At 52.4% G+C, this 14,922-nt stretch overlaps 1 protein-coding gene across 1 annotated transcript in view; it reads left to right on the top strand.

Moving 5' to 3' along the window:
* Positions 1-14,922, top strand: part of SIPA1L3 (signal induced proliferation associated 1 like 3) — a 236,744-nt gene that overhangs the window by 173,568 nt on the left and 48,254 nt on the right. The window contains exons 12-13 of the mRNA XM_069540227.1: positions 6,336-6,587; positions 7,409-7,546. Coding sequence (XP_069396328.1) covers positions 6,336-6,587; positions 7,409-7,546 — 390 coding nt within the window. The remainder of the gene's footprint in view (positions 1-6,335; positions 6,588-7,408; positions 7,547-14,922) is intronic.

Here is a 14,922-nt window from a genome sequence, read left to right as displayed (position 1 = left end):
TTAGTTGTGGTTTGCCGGCTCCTCAGTTGTGGCATGCAAACTCTTAGTTACAGCATGCATGTGGGATCTAGTTCCCTGACCGGGGATTGAACCTGGGCCCCCTGCATTGGGAGCATGGAGTTGTATCCACTGTGCCACCGGGGAAGTCCCAGTTTTTGTGTTTTTTTTAATTCCATACCTCCCCACCTTGGATTATTTGAAGCAATCCCAACTCCTTGGAATGTATCTCTACCCAGTCAGGACCTTTAAAAAATTATTATTACACTTAAAAAATGTAGCAGAAAGTCAGCATCAAGTGCCCAGTCTATCTTTCACTTCTTTTGTATCAGAGAGAGATTTTTTTAAAAACAGTTGTTTTGTTACTCAGGCTCCTCCTGTGGCATTTGGTTGATGTGCCTCTTCAGGCTTTTCTAATCTGTAAGTTTCCCCTCCCTCTTACTTTTTTCTTACAGCTTACTTTGGGAGGAAACCAGGTCACTTGTCCTTTAGAGTTTCCCACGTCCTGGCTTTAGCTGCTTGGACACCACCCCTCTGGTGTCCTTTAACCTGTTTTTCTAGCATGTATATTTCCTATAAACTGAAGTTCAGCATAGAAGCTCGATCAGATTCTGGTTGAATTTCTTTTGGTAACGGCACTTCCCAGGTGTGCATACATTAGGAGGCATCAAATGTCTGGTTGTCCCTGTGTGAGTGATACCAAGGGCGCTCAGAGGGTTCAGATGGTGGCAACCTGACCCTTGACCATACGTTTCCCTTCAGCTCTCAGCAGCCATTCGTGATCATTGCCTGGATCCCCTATGTCATTACAGGTCACATTGAAGTGATGTCCTCATTTCTGTCATTCCTGTGTTATTTATTGGCTGGAATTCTTCCCTTTTTTTTTTTTTTAATTTTTATTTTATTTTTTGGCCGTCCCGTGATATGCGGGATCTTAGTTCCCCGACCAGGGATCGAACCTGTGCCCCCTGCGTTGGAAGCCCAGAGTCTTAACCACTGGACTGCCAGGGACGTCCCTGGAATTCTTCTAAAAACAACTATCCTTGGGCTTCCCTGGTGGCGCAGTGGTTGAGAGTCTGCCTGCCGATGCAGGGGACACGGGTTCGTGCCCCGGTCCAGGAAGATCCCACATGCCGCGGAGCGGCTGGGCCCGTGAGCCGTGGCCGCTGAGCCTGTGTGTCCGGAGCCTGTGCTCCGCAACGGGAGAGGCCACAACAGTGAGAGGCCCGCGTACCGCCAAAAAAAAAGAAGAACTATCCTTCAGCAACTATATGATTCTTCTGAGGTATAATTTGTACAGGGAAGGCAGGATAGGTGCAGTTCTTAGAATAATGAGTTGGTACCCTCACAACCTCCAGAGGGGTCTGGAGACAGTGATTCTCTCTAGAATCACTACATTCCAAGGGTCAGAAACACAGCTGCACAGAGGACAGTCAAGGCCTGGGCCCTCACAGCCCTGCTGTATGGATCGGGGGAGACAAACAGTAAACAAGTAAGCAAGTGAGATGGTTCATATAGCCAAAGGGGGAGGCAACTGAGCGTAGTGGGAAGGCAGGCTCTGCAGGGAGCTTGCCTACGTTTGACTCCAAGCTCCTCCTCCTATTAACTGTGACCCTGGGCAAGTGGCCTCACCACTCTCTGCCTGTTTCCTCATTTGTAAAATAGGGACAAGAATAGATCTTTCCCTAGAGGTGGTTGTGAGGTCGGGGGAGGTAAGGCCTATAGAGCACACGGAACAGGACTTGGCCTGTAGGAGGCACTCTGAAGACACCAGCTGTGAGATCCTGTGTGTGAGGAGCATAAAGGGTGTGACGCGACATCGGGTAAGGGCTGGGGAAGGCCTGGAGACGCGAAGGAGCCAGGGGAGGGGCCTTGCGGGCAGGGAGTGGCCATCACAAAGGTGAGGACAGAGGCCCTTGGCTTGTTGATGGACGAGAAAGAGGGTCATGTGGCTGGAGCTGAGTGAGCCACAAGAGGCACGAGATGAGGTGACACTGAGTGCTTATATACATGACCTCGCAGGGCTGGTATGATCCCCGCTTTACCAGTGAGAAGGCTGGCGCCCAGAGTGGCCCAGTGTCTTGTGCAGAGTTGTACGGCTACTGAGTGGCGAGCAAAACTCAGTCCAGCTTCTGTGTCCAGATCCTCAGCTGCCTCTGAAAGCGATTGCGAGCTGTGGGCGTGTGCGTTCCGGCTGCACCAGCCCCATCTTCTTGAGTCTTTTTGCTCTGACCTTGGTGGGGGCTGGTTCTGGGCAGGCTTAAACCCTGCTGCAGCCAAGGGCTTAGCCACCCACACCCCAGCCACAAGGGCTTAGCCACCCACACCCCAGCCACACACACATCACACGCACATCTCTCTCTCTCACACACACACACACACACACACACACACGCACACACATGAAATACCCTACCTTCAAAACTTGGGAGCGCCAGAGGCTACAAAGGCGTCCTTGGACCAACAGACAGGGACCAGCTGAGGCAAAAGGAAATGTCTGCAGGCTCCCTTCTCCAGCTCTGGGGAGATGGGGCCAGGAGGGTGGCTCCGCTCCCTGCCCTATTTAGGAGAAAAACTATCATCCGGCTCCCTTTACAAGGCGGCCTCCGAAACAGGATCTCCTGTTTACAGGGGCGGGTGTGGGTTGGGACTTGCGTGGTTTTTGTTGTTCTTCAAGTGCAGAGGCGTCTGGCTGGCCTCATTTGCAGAGCTGATAACCCCAGCGCTGGGGTCCCTCCAGCCTCTTGCTGCAACCCTGGCCTCCTGGCTCAAATGTCACGATAAGCTCTGAGGGGAAACACACCAGGATGAGCAGAGGGTTCTCCCTGCCTCCAGCCAGGCTCTGTATGGCGTGTGTCTGGACCCCATGTTCTTCAGACACCGAGCAGAATACAGGGGATCATCCTCACACCCCCCAGGCCGCAAGGCTGGGGTTCTCAAGTGAGCCCTGCACTGCCAGGCTGGGCAATTGCCAGGCGGGGCCAGGTCGCCAGGAGGACATTCCAGAGCCCCCAGCGAGTGTGTCGTCGTGACCTTAGGTGCTTGCACAGACTCAGAAGGGATGTTCTCCTCTTGCCGTCTCTCGCTGCCTGACGGGGAAGGCGATCTGGGATGCTTTTGTCCTCTTCAGTTGGACTTAGATGTCTGAAGGGCGAGGGGGTAGAAACTCCTCCCTGAGAAGGGAAATTGAAACCCCACAAGTCAGTGAGTAGTAGAGATAAGAAAGGAGTCCCCATGGCCCCCAGAAACTAGGCTGTCAGGAATCAAGGACAAGGAGGCAGAGAGGAAAAGTGGTCTGCAAACCAGGGGCATCCGCCCTCAGATGTCTCCCGCACGTAGCTGAGGGCAGCGTGGTTGGTCAAGCAAAACACTAGAAGAAACCTCAATATCCAGCCGCAGGGGACTGGCTGAGTAGATCCCAGGTCATCCACGTGATGGAACAGTCATGGGTTGTTTATAAAGAGAATGCAGTGAGGCTCTTTGTGCTGAGAGTTCAGAAATGCCGAACTCTCTGGTGAGAAATGTCGTTAATTGGGAAGAATGAAAAAAAGCAAGATGGGATCTGGAGTTAAGTGTAATATTCTTTTTATTTCTATTTTAAATCATCTTTACGTATGTGCACAGGCTATTTCTGTAAGAATATGTAAAAACCTGGCAGCTGTGGGTGCGACTGGGGGGCGGAGACGGGGACAGGGATGCCCTTTTATACCACTTTAATTTCTAAGAACAATTCAAAAACGAAATAAGTGAAATGGGCTTCGTAAACTTTTCCTCATGTCAGCATCATCCATGGCAGCTTGGTAAAACGCAGCTTCCTGGACCCCACCTCCAAGAGGACTCTGCTTCAGAGGAGCCGAGATGGGGCCCAGGAATCTGTGTTCCTTTACTGAGCGCTCAGGGGTAATTTAGATGCTGACGGATCTCAGATCACTGGGAAGGAATTTGTTCCAGAGCCCCCAGGTGGGTGTGGTTGGACTTCAGAAGGCAGAAGGGAGACTTTCACTTCTGAGCGTGTGGGAATGGCAGGTAGACAGTCCACAGAATCGGCTGGGGAAGGCGACAACAGCAAGAGCTCCTGTTTGTCAAGCACTTGGCACGCGCCAGACTTTCTGCTAATGCTCGCAGCCATCTTACAGGTTAGGAAACTGAAGCTCTGAGAAGGAAAATCCCTCACCCAAGGCCACACAGGCCATAAGTGGCAGAGCTGGGATCCGAACCAGCCGTCTCTCCTCAGAGCCCTGGCTCTCCATCACTCTGTGCTGCCTTCAAGATGACTGTTTCCCTCTTTGACGTCATGCCCAGGGACTCTTGACCAAAGATGAAGCTGTCAGTAACTGGGGCAGAAGGGACCCAAAAAATCTACTCACTGGTTCCCAAACCACTGTTCAGTGGGCCAGTGTATATGGTGGTTAAAGCTGTGGGCTTTCAAGTCAGCTTACTATCCAGTTTCCGGGAATTCCCTTGCAGTCCAGTGGTTAGGACTCCGCACTTTCACTGCCAAGGGTGTGGGTTCGATCCCTGGTTGGGGAACTAAGATCCCACAAGCCATGTGGCATGGCCAAAAAAAGAAAAAAGAATAGATACATACACACATACATACATACATACATACATACATACATGGGTACATAGATAAGTACATGGATACATAGATAAATCCAGTTTCCACCTCTTACTGGCTGTGTGACCTTGGATAGATTACTTAACTTCTCTGTGCCTCGATTTACTTCTCTCTTCAGTGTATCTACTGATTAGAATTCTGGTTACCAGCAACAGAGGTGAAGCAAAAGAGAGACTTTACTAGCTAATGCACCTGATAAGACTAAGAGATGGGGCAAGATTTAAGTGTGGCTTTATGCAGGGACATCTTCATCAGGAATCTTTATCACCTGTCTCCTTTTGTGCGTTGCTGTTATTCTCAAGCCATCTCCCACTTCACGGGGACAAAGATGACCTCTCCCTCCTCACAGCTCCAGCTTAGGTCTCCCCAGCTCAGCAGCCCAGGGAAATAGATCTTTCCTCCGGTAGTTCCAGAGCTGATGCTCACCGTCTCTGATTGACTCAGCTCGGGGCACATGACAATCCTGTGCCTGTCATTGTGTCCAGAGAGAGAAGAGTTTCTGACCAGCAGGCCTGGGTCATGTGCTCGTACCTGGAGCCAAGAAGTGGGGTCAGCTCCACCTAGAGCACACAGACCTGTTCTCAGGAGAAGGGGTGTAGAAGCTGAGCAGGCAGGAGTAGCAGGTGTGCACTGCCTGGGGCCACGATGGTACCCCCTCCGCCTCTGCTCAGGCCTGGCGTATCTGTGGGTTCTGGTAGACATTTGTATGTTGTCATTCCTCACCTGGTACCTTGTGCTAATCCAGAGCGTCTGCTGGAAGGAGCTACTGAACGTCAGCTCAGCTCCGACTCTAGTGCTACTGAGCAGCACTGTGTGTCTGACCCCGGTGCCAGAACACATCCTCAGGTCACCTTTTGATGACTCCTTAGCAGACATGACCTGGGCCCATAGGCGCCCAGCCACCAAGTCCGCCAGATCTTTTGCTGGATGCCCTGAAAGTTCCCCAGGCTCCAGGGGACTCAGGAGAACCACAGAGGATCGGCTCAGTGTGGGCAGGAGAACTTCCAGGCCAAGGGCTCCTCTGAGCTCAGCTCCCACAGCTGCTGGGAGGTGGATTTTGTGAGCACGGCCCCCTCCTTGGGCTCAGAGCCCCCTTCCGTGCTGCACTGCAGCAGTGGTGGAGATGCCAGCCCAGCCTGTGGATCTCCGCAGCTAGAGCCAGGAACGCTGTGGTGCGTGTGTGCCGGCCTGGTCTGGGGGAATTCACGGGCCGTTCTGCATCTATTTCAAGGTTCTGGATTCCGGGGCTTTTTTTTTTTTTTTAACCACCCTGCAAAGTAGGTCACCTGCTCCTCTTCCAGCTGCCTTTGAGCTTCTTCGGAACAAGGCAGATACTGTCCTCTGATTCCGAGGGCATCCGCCTTCCTGGCCCCGAGAACCACCAAGGGGGGCTGAGCCAGCCCATGGAGGACTCTGGCCGACCCAAGGCCTGGGTCAGGGAGAAGGGAGAGGAAGGGAGACGAGAGAGGAAGAGGAGGGGAGAGGAGATGAGGTAGAGAGCGCCAAGCGTTGGAGCCACATTGTTGGGCCCTGTCCCGGTTGAGGCCTCCACGCTGCTACATGTCAGACCAGTTTAAAGGGTACCTACTGGGCCTTTAAAATAGACCGTGTCCGTTCAGATTGGGTGGGAAAGCCCAGCCCGTGCTGGTGCCATGCTCGGCAGGCGTGCGCGCTGGTGGGCCGGGGCCTGTCTGAGTAACGCAGTTTTTCTTCCCAGGGGGTGGCCAGAGACCTACGACATGAATACCTCGGAGCCCAAGACGGAGCTGGAGAGCCTGGTCGCGGGGGGCCGGCCCCCCTACCGCAGCAACGCTCCCTGGCAGTGGAGCGGGCCCGCGTCCCACAACTCTCTCCCAGCCTCCAAGTGGGCCACTCCCACCGCCCCCGGGCACGCCCAGTCCCTGAGCCGGCCCCCGAAGCAGACCCCCATGGTCCCCTTCCGGGAGTCCCAGCCCCTGCACAGCAAGAGGTAAGGACTCCCCCCGCACCCCACCCGGGGCACCAGCCCAGCCTGCACCTCCCTCCTGTCTGCAGCCGCCCTTTGCCCTTTTCTCTCTCCTTCCCCTGCCGTCCAGTCTCTTCCTCTCCTCAGTCTTCCTCCTTTTCTTCTTGTGCTTCTATGCCCCCCACTTCCTCCTTCCCTTAAGCTTGCCTTATGAGCCTCTTGTGTGAGGGCCCAGGGCTGGGGAGCTCAGGGTCAGAGGTTGGAAATCCACCCTAATGTATATGATTAAAACTATATATTTTTTTAAAAGGTCAAAGGACTGATAAGCACAAAATTTAGGACAGTGATTCCTTCTGGCAGGGAGGTGGGAAGGGGAGGAGCCCACCAGTGGGCAGGTATTGCCACCACCCTAGCTCTTGGGTTGGGTGGTAGCGTCAGGGAGTTTGTTTTATTATGATGGCATATACCTTAAAGATAAATGCTTTTGAATATATTATATATTAAAAGATAAAGAAAATTTTCCAAGTAATGAAGGAATCCACCTTGCAGAGGAGCGTCTTGTCCCAGGCGTGGGCAGGAACGGTCTTCGCAGCCCCATCAGAGCCCCGTCAGGCCACAGAAGCTGAGGGGCAGGCTCAGCTGCAGTGGGAAGGCAGGCAAGGGGTGCCCTGGCTTCCTGCTGCCCTTTGCTCAGCAGCCCTCTCTCTGTCCCCATGGGAGGATAGCAGGTGAATCAGATGGGATGTGGTTGGGCCTAGGGAGAGGTGTGGCTGTCGCTCCTCGGAGGGCAGGGGTATCCTCCCCGCTCACCCCCACTGCCTTCCTCCCTCCTATCTCTGTTCCAGGCCCGTCAGCTTCCCAGAAACCCCTTACACAGCATCACCAGCAGGGGTCGACAAAGTCCCTCCCTACCGACAGCCTTCTGGGAGCTTCTCCACCCCCGGCTCGGCCACCTACGCAAGATACAAGCCATCCCCAGAAAGGTCAGAGTCTCTTCGCTCTTTTCAGTTAAGGAAGCTGGTGAAAGCCAGAATCCTTCTTCCTCAGGAAATGCACTTACCCCACAGGTTTATTTGCCATTTTATGGGGCTTCTGGACCCCTGAAGGTCATCAGAGGACCTCCAGGAGGGTGGGCTGTGTGTGTTAAGATGCAGGGCCAAGCCGGCCTGGGCAGGACTTGCTGTGCCTGTCCTTGCAGCAGCATTTCCATTGCCGTTTTCCTGACACCTGAATCACTTGTCTGAGCAACAGCAGGCGCCCTCCAGAACAAGCATTCATCTGACTCCAGCCTGTGCGCCCCAGGACCAGGCCACCAGCATTACCCAGTTTTCATGGCCTGTCGGGCTTCAGTCCTGTCCCCTTCTCCAGTCTGGCAGCCTGAGGGATCCTCCCAGCTCCTCCCTGGCTCCCCAGCGCCCTCGGGATACACCCAAGCTCTCTAGCTTGCTCTCCAGCAGCCTTCAGCCCTGGTGCCCTATAACCTTCCTCCTCCAGGGTCCCTGTCTGAGGGTCAGCCCCACCACTGCCCTGTCTTCAGGCCAGAGCCGTGCACCTCATCCTGGATGTGTCCCTCCCCCCCTCCCTTCTACTGCGGTCCACCCCTCCACCTCCTGAGCATCTCCGCCCCCTCCTCCTTTCCCCAGTGCCCCACCCTGGCCACCTCCCTGAGCCCCCAGCCTCTGTGCCACCTCCTCTGGTCCACCCCCCACTCAGTAACTGGGAGGTCTTTGCATATCTGGCCATGTCTGTCCCCTACTCCAAACCCTCCCTGTGTCCCGGAGCCCTCAGGACACAGCCTCCATGCCTCACTCTGGCCACTGGGACGCACCCGCCTCTCCAGCCTTGTGCAGTGCCCTGCACATGAGCCGCCCTGGCCACTTCTGATTTCCTAGGCAGGCTGTGTGCATTTCAGAATCCTCCCCACGGAAATTCTTCATGAGCTTCACCCCCACCCACTCCACAGACACCAGTGTGGGTGCTGCTTCTCCTCCTCCAGGAAGGCTTCCCTGCACCTCCCCCCACACTAGGTGACGTGCTGCCCCTGTGCCCTTGGCTTCATGTGTATTTCCTGACCACCTTGAGCGCTCTCCGTTCTGTTAGCCCAGTTAAGCGTGTGTGCACACACACGTGCATGCATACTCACGTATGTGTGCGCGAACAAGCCTGCTCTCCAAGATACGATACCTTTCCAGGTCGTTTTGTATAATATTATTACCATCACACAGCACAGGGTCTGGCACATGGTAGATCCTTGGTATATATTTGATGAAAATGGATTGAGTGAGTGAGTTGGTTTAAATAGTGAGCTTCAGAATCACCCGGAGGGAGGGCTTGTTAAAGTACAGATTACTGGTCTTACCCCTGAGTTTCCAGCTTGGTAGGACTGGGGTAGAGCATGCGATACCAAGGCTGCTGGTCCAGGGAACACACTTTGAGAGCCACCACACTAAACATCGTTTGATTCTAAGCCTCTGTTGTAAAACTGGGGAAAACATACTCAGTCTTTCATCTTCTAGTGGCCACCATTTAGCTTTCATCAGCAAAGGATCCCCAGAGCCTTCCATGTGCCAGGTGTCAGAAGAAATATTTGAGATACTCACTTACCCCAGGGGTTCCTGTTGTCAGTGCTGCTGTGGTGGAGAGAGGGTCTTAGAAGGGTTGTGCACTCTGATGAGAGCTCTAATAGACTCAGGCCTCAGAGGAGGGAGCTCAGCCCAGCGTCAGGTCTAGGCTGGCTGCCAGGAGGAGGTGGCATTTGAATAAGGCTTTGAGAAATTAATAGGAGTTTGCCACAGAGAAGAGGGAGAAGGTCATTCCAGACAGCAAAGGCTACAGATCTGAGTAAGCAGAATGGTGTGGAATGCAGGGGGAAAAAAAAGTTGAACTCAAAGAAACAGAGTAGAATGGTGGTTGCCTGGGGGTGGGGGAAATGGAGCGATGTTGGTCAAAGGGCACAAACTTTGGGTTATGAGATGAATAAGTTCTGAGGATTTAACGTGTAGCATGGTGGCTGTAGTTAATAATTCTGTACTGTACACTTAAAATCTGCTAAAAGAGTAGATCTTAAGCATTCTCACCCAAAACAAGATAACTATGTGAGATAATTAACTCAATTGTGGTAATCATTTCACAATGTATACATAATTCATTACTCTGTACACTTTAAATATATTGCAGTTTTATTTGTCAGTTACACCTCAGTAAAGCTCCGGGCCGTGGGCGAGAGATGTTTCTAAGAGTGCTATTTACTCAAGGAGTTGAGAACATTGTTATTTCTGTGAAGGGGTATGCTGACCATTCTGTGTTATGTGTAGAGAAGTGTTTAGGAAGAAAAGAGAATACAATTGCTTACTTTGTGGTAAGTCCATTTTTAGTTTTAAAAAGAGCTGCCGAACTGTTTTCCAGAGTGGTTGTACCATTGTCCATTCCCACTGGCAAGGTATGAGTCATCCGGTTTCTCCACATCCTTGTCGCTCTCTGGTGTCACCACCGTTTTTCGTTGCAGCTATTCTCATAGGTGTGTGATGGTATCTCATTGTGGGGTTTTTTTGTCTGTTTTGCTTTTGGCTGCGACGGATCTTCATTGCTGAGTGTGGGCTTTCTGTAGTTGCAATGAGCGGGGGCTACTCTTCGTTGCGGTGTGCGGGCTGCTGATTGCATTGGCTTCTCTTGTTGCGGAGCGCGGGCTCTAGGCGCACAGGCTTCAGTAGTTGTGGCACGCGGGCTCAGTAGTTGTGGCTCGCGGGCTCTAGAGCGCAGACTCAGTAGTTGTGGCGCATGGGCTTAGTTGCTTCGCAGCACGTGGCATCTTCCCGGACCCGGGCTCGAACCCGTGTCCCCTGCATTGGCAGGCAGATTCTTAACCACTGTGCCACCTGGGAAGCCCTCATTGTGGTTTTAATTTGCATTTCTCTAACGGCTAATGATGTTGAACATCTTTGTTTTTCAATGTTTATATATTCTAGATACAAGTCCTTTGTTAGCTTTGTGGTTTGCAAATATTTTCTCCCAGTCATTAGTTTGTCTTTTCATCTTCATAACGGGTCTTTCACAAAAGTTTTTAATTTTGACGAGCTCCAAATTATCATTGTTTTCCTGTTATGGATCATTTGCTTCTGGTGTTAAATCTTAGAGCTCTGCCTAGTCCTGAGTCCTGAAGATTTTTTTTCCTAGAAGTTTTTCCTTTTTTTTTGCCATGCTGTGCAGCATGCAGGATCTTAGTTCCCCGACCAGGGATCAAACCCGTGCCCCCTGCAATGGAAGCACGGAATCCCAACCACTGGACCGCCAGGGAATTCCCTTCCTAGAAGTTTTAATTGTTTTCTATTTTACATTTAAGTTCATGATCCACTTTGAGTTTTTCAAAGCTAGTTTTTGCCTAAGGTGAAAGGTTTAGGTTGAGGTTCCTTTTTTTGCCTGCCGATGTCCAGTACCATTGGACATCGGGCTCTCCCTCCTCCAGTGTATTGCTTTTGCTTCTTAAAGCAAAAATTCATTGGAAGGGGAAATTAATTGGGCACATTTGTGTGAGTCTATTTCTGTAATCTCTAGACTGTTCCACTGAGCTACCCGCATGATCTCAACGCGTGCTTCCAGCAATTCTATGAGGTGGGCAGCGTGTCCCATTTTACAGAGGGAAAGGGAAAACTGAGGCTCAACAAGGTGAATCCACTTGGCCAAGGTTGGCCAAGATCACTTTTCCAGGAACCCAGGCCTATGTGATTCCAAGGGACCGACTCTGACCCAGAGCTGTCCTGCCTGCCCACGAGACTCTGAGCGCATCCTCCAAATCAGGGTGACATGCATGGTCCTTACTGGAGTCCCCACCCCACAGTGACACTTGATGCCTGTGATTTTGTGTTTCAGGCTTTCTGGCATTGGCAAGTGAAAAACTCTCACTTTTCCCTTGGATTCCAACTCTTCCCAGCCCACCCCTCTCTTCCCAGGGCACCAATGGAGCCTGACTCGGCTCTCTGTGGCCTAGGTCTCAGCAATTTTTATCTCTGTCAACAGCTAAGTTCCAAATTTTGCCAACCATTCCTAGCACACCTCAGCCCCTAAACCCCCAAAAGTGTGCCTCATGGCCAGTCACCAGCCGGCGATAAGAGGCCCGGGAACAAGTCAGGCTGCCCCAGTGGCCTTTGGCCCCAGCTCCTTTCCCCCTTTTCCTGCCGCACGGTTGACATCCTGGAGCCTGTGTGACCCAAGCCAGACATTCCAGCCCAGCCGCGGACATTCCCCCCTCAGGACTCCTGTGTCTCCTGCTGTCTTCTCCAGCGGGCCTGCAACTTGCCAAATTCATCAGGCTTTTTGGAGCTCGAAGGCCCTCATAGACAGAACCTGTCCTGTGGCCCATTTTAGATTTACTGAGACAGAAGGGCAAGATGGCCTGCACCTCATCAGCCATGTGAGAGTGGGCTTCACCTCTCTGCCCCTCAGTTTGCTCACATGTAAAACGTCTGCCCTTGGTGGTCCAATGGTTAGGGCTCTGCACTTCCACTGCAGGGGGCACAAGTTCCATTCCTGGTCAGGGAACTAGGATCCCTCATGCCACACAGCAAGGCCCAAAAAAAAGAAAAGAGAAATTAGCTGTTAAAAAAAAAAGTCTGCCTCTGAGCAGTGTTGAGGACATTCTAGGAGGGAATCTCTCTCGAGCACTTAGGGCTGAGCCCGGCACACAGTAAGTGCTCTGTGAGGGTTCTGACTGTTACTGCTGCACGCAGGGCTGTGCCGGCAGCTGCAGATGCGGTCCCCGTCCTCAGGAGTTTGCCACTCTCGTGCGCAACATGAGCAAACCTCCAAACTCAGTACAGAGCGCTAAGACAGAATTGTGTACCCAGCTCAGCACCCTGCGGGGCTGGCGTGGACCCCAGACATTTGCCCATGAGGCCACCTGGCTCGCTTTTTTTTTTTTTTCCTTTGTTTTTCTCTGCCACTTCCATAAAGAGCGGTATATCAGTTAGGCGGCATTTGACTTCAGACAAAATACCTAACTCAAGAAGGCATGAGCATCGGGGGGATTTATCATCATCATGTAATAAGTCCAGAGGTAGGGTGAGTCTAGGGCTGGTTAATCGTACAGGGTCGCCCTCAGGGACCTGGCTCCGTTCATGACCCCCAAGGGCTACTGTGGCCCCAGGCAAAACCGGTGCCCTGCAGAAAAAGGAGGAAGAGCTTCTCTCTGTTTCTAACAGTAAAGGAACTCGGTCACTTGCCCACCCCTGAACTAACCCCTGGCAAGGTCCCATTGGACCCCCATGACTGTCTTAAACCATCAGGATGTACACAAGTCGCGTGTCAGAGGGATGGCCGCCAGAGCAGAATCTGGACGCCACCAGCAGAGGCAAAGAAGGTGATGCTGACTGGGGTGACAGCTAGCGGTGGCTGCATCGTCCGTGCACCCTTTCCCCAGTCCTCCTGTAACGCACCCATCCACCGTTCCATCCAGGCCTGGAGCCCTGCCCTCAGGAGTTCAGTTCCGTCTTGGTACTTTCCTATATGGCGGAGTGGGAAGTTCAAAGCCAAGATCCTGGCAGCCCAAACCTGCTTCTGGGAAGTTTTGCCCAGAGCTATGCATGGTGAGATTCTGGAATGTTCCAGTTTCCAATCACCTTGACCAGGATGTGGTAATGATAGAAATGGCCCCAAATAGGACATACTCAGCACCTAAAGAATGGTCAACATAGGTCATTCAGTTTGCACTGGGATAATAAGAAGGCTTTTTAGTGAGAGAATTACATAAATGGACAAAGTACAGGTTGTCTTGACTGGGGACAGTTAGCTGAGAGATGAAGCTGGTAACATATATCCAGCTAAAGACAGTCCATCAGGGGACTTCTCCGGCGGTCCAGTGGTTAGGATGCGGCGCTTTCACTGCCAGGGCCCAGGTTCAATCCCTGGTCGGGGAACTAAGATCCCGTAAGCCACGCAGTGCAGCCAAAAAAAAAAAAAAAAGTTGGGATTGGGTTTGGCTGCTCCTCCTCACCGACGTTCTGTCACCCTTGGCCTGTGGCCTACTGATCTTAAGGTGGCTGCTCAGCCTTAAGGAGATAATGAGGTAAAGGCACCCACCGCACACTTCCAGAGGTTGCCTGGGAGTCACGTGCAGTACTCTTATCTCATTGGCCAGGACTGCAAGGGAGCCTGGGAAATGTAGTTTGTTAGCCGATCACATCGCTGCCCCCAGTACAGTTGGGATTCCGTTATCAAGGTGGAAGCAGAGAGTAGACACTGTGGGAGCAGCCTGCAGCATCTACCACTGGGACCTTCCGCTTTCCTTTAGCTGATCCCAGCCACTGCCGTCTTCCTTTAGTACTCAGAATTCGATATGGACATTTTGAGACAATGGAATAAACACATCAACACTGCGGTTTCCAGCTGTGCTGGAGCCACATTTTACCAGGAGGTTGGCTGGCTGCTACGCTGAAGACTGCCTCTGCTTTTTTATTGTTTTGACTCTTTTTTTCCTGGAGGCATCAGAGTTCAAGGTCTGGAGAAGCGGGGATACTATGTATTTTCTTGGCAGGTGAGTCAAGATGAGATATCAGGAAGTCCAGTGCACCTCTGCAGCACCCCTCTGCTGCCCTGGAGGCGTTGAAGCCAAGGGTTTAGAGGTGGTCTCTACAGAGACAGCCCTGGCTGAGGGCTGGCAGGGTGACCCTGGAGAAGTCAGTTAACTCCTCTTTTGGATTTGGGGGGGTCCTGGTTTATCATCCTCTCAAGTTGCAAGTATAGGCACAGGAGCCAGATGGGGAATCACAGTATCAGCTTGATTAATGGAGGCTCAGCGACTCCTGCAAAGTCCAGGGCTTATGTCAATGGAATGTTTCTGGTGGCAAGTAGCCAAAACTTGGCTGACTCAGAATGCTGTAGGAATGTGTTATGTCACAGCAAAGAAGGTTCAGAGGCAGAGCAGGCTCCAGGGAGGGTTAATCCAGCATCCCGACAACATCGTCAAGGGCCCGGTGCCCACTCCCTTCCACGCTCAGCACTGGCCTTGTTCTCAGGCTGGTTGGGAGAGGGTGACAGCGGCTCTGAGCCCAGCAACACCTGGTGAAGAAGAGAGGCCATCTTTCCATGTCAGCTCCCTTCGGAGCAAGGAGACTTTTCCCCAAAGCTCCTCAGCAGACTTCCCCCATTTCAGTCAGGTTATGCCGGGTAACAGATGCCTGAAAATTGCAGTGACCAAAGCCAGCGAAGGTTTATTTTGCACCCACACCGCAGGTCCAGCACTGGTTGGACCTCTCAGGACGCAGGCTGCCTCACAGCTCACTGGTGAGAACTAGTCACACAGTCCCAGCCAGCCGTCTCAGGGGGCAAGGAAGTGTGGTCCTGCCATGTGCTTGCCAGGTGAAGAGCC

Source organism: Delphinus delphis, chromosome 20 (genome assembly GCF_949987515.2).
Source record: "Delphinus delphis chromosome 20, mDelDel1.2, whole genome shotgun sequence".
NCBI classification, from domain to species: Eukaryota; Metazoa; Chordata; class Mammalia; order Artiodactyla; family Delphinidae; genus Delphinus; species Delphinus delphis.
The sequence above is the reverse complement of the archived record's forward strand: the minus strand, read 5'-3'. Positions and strand labels throughout refer to the sequence as shown.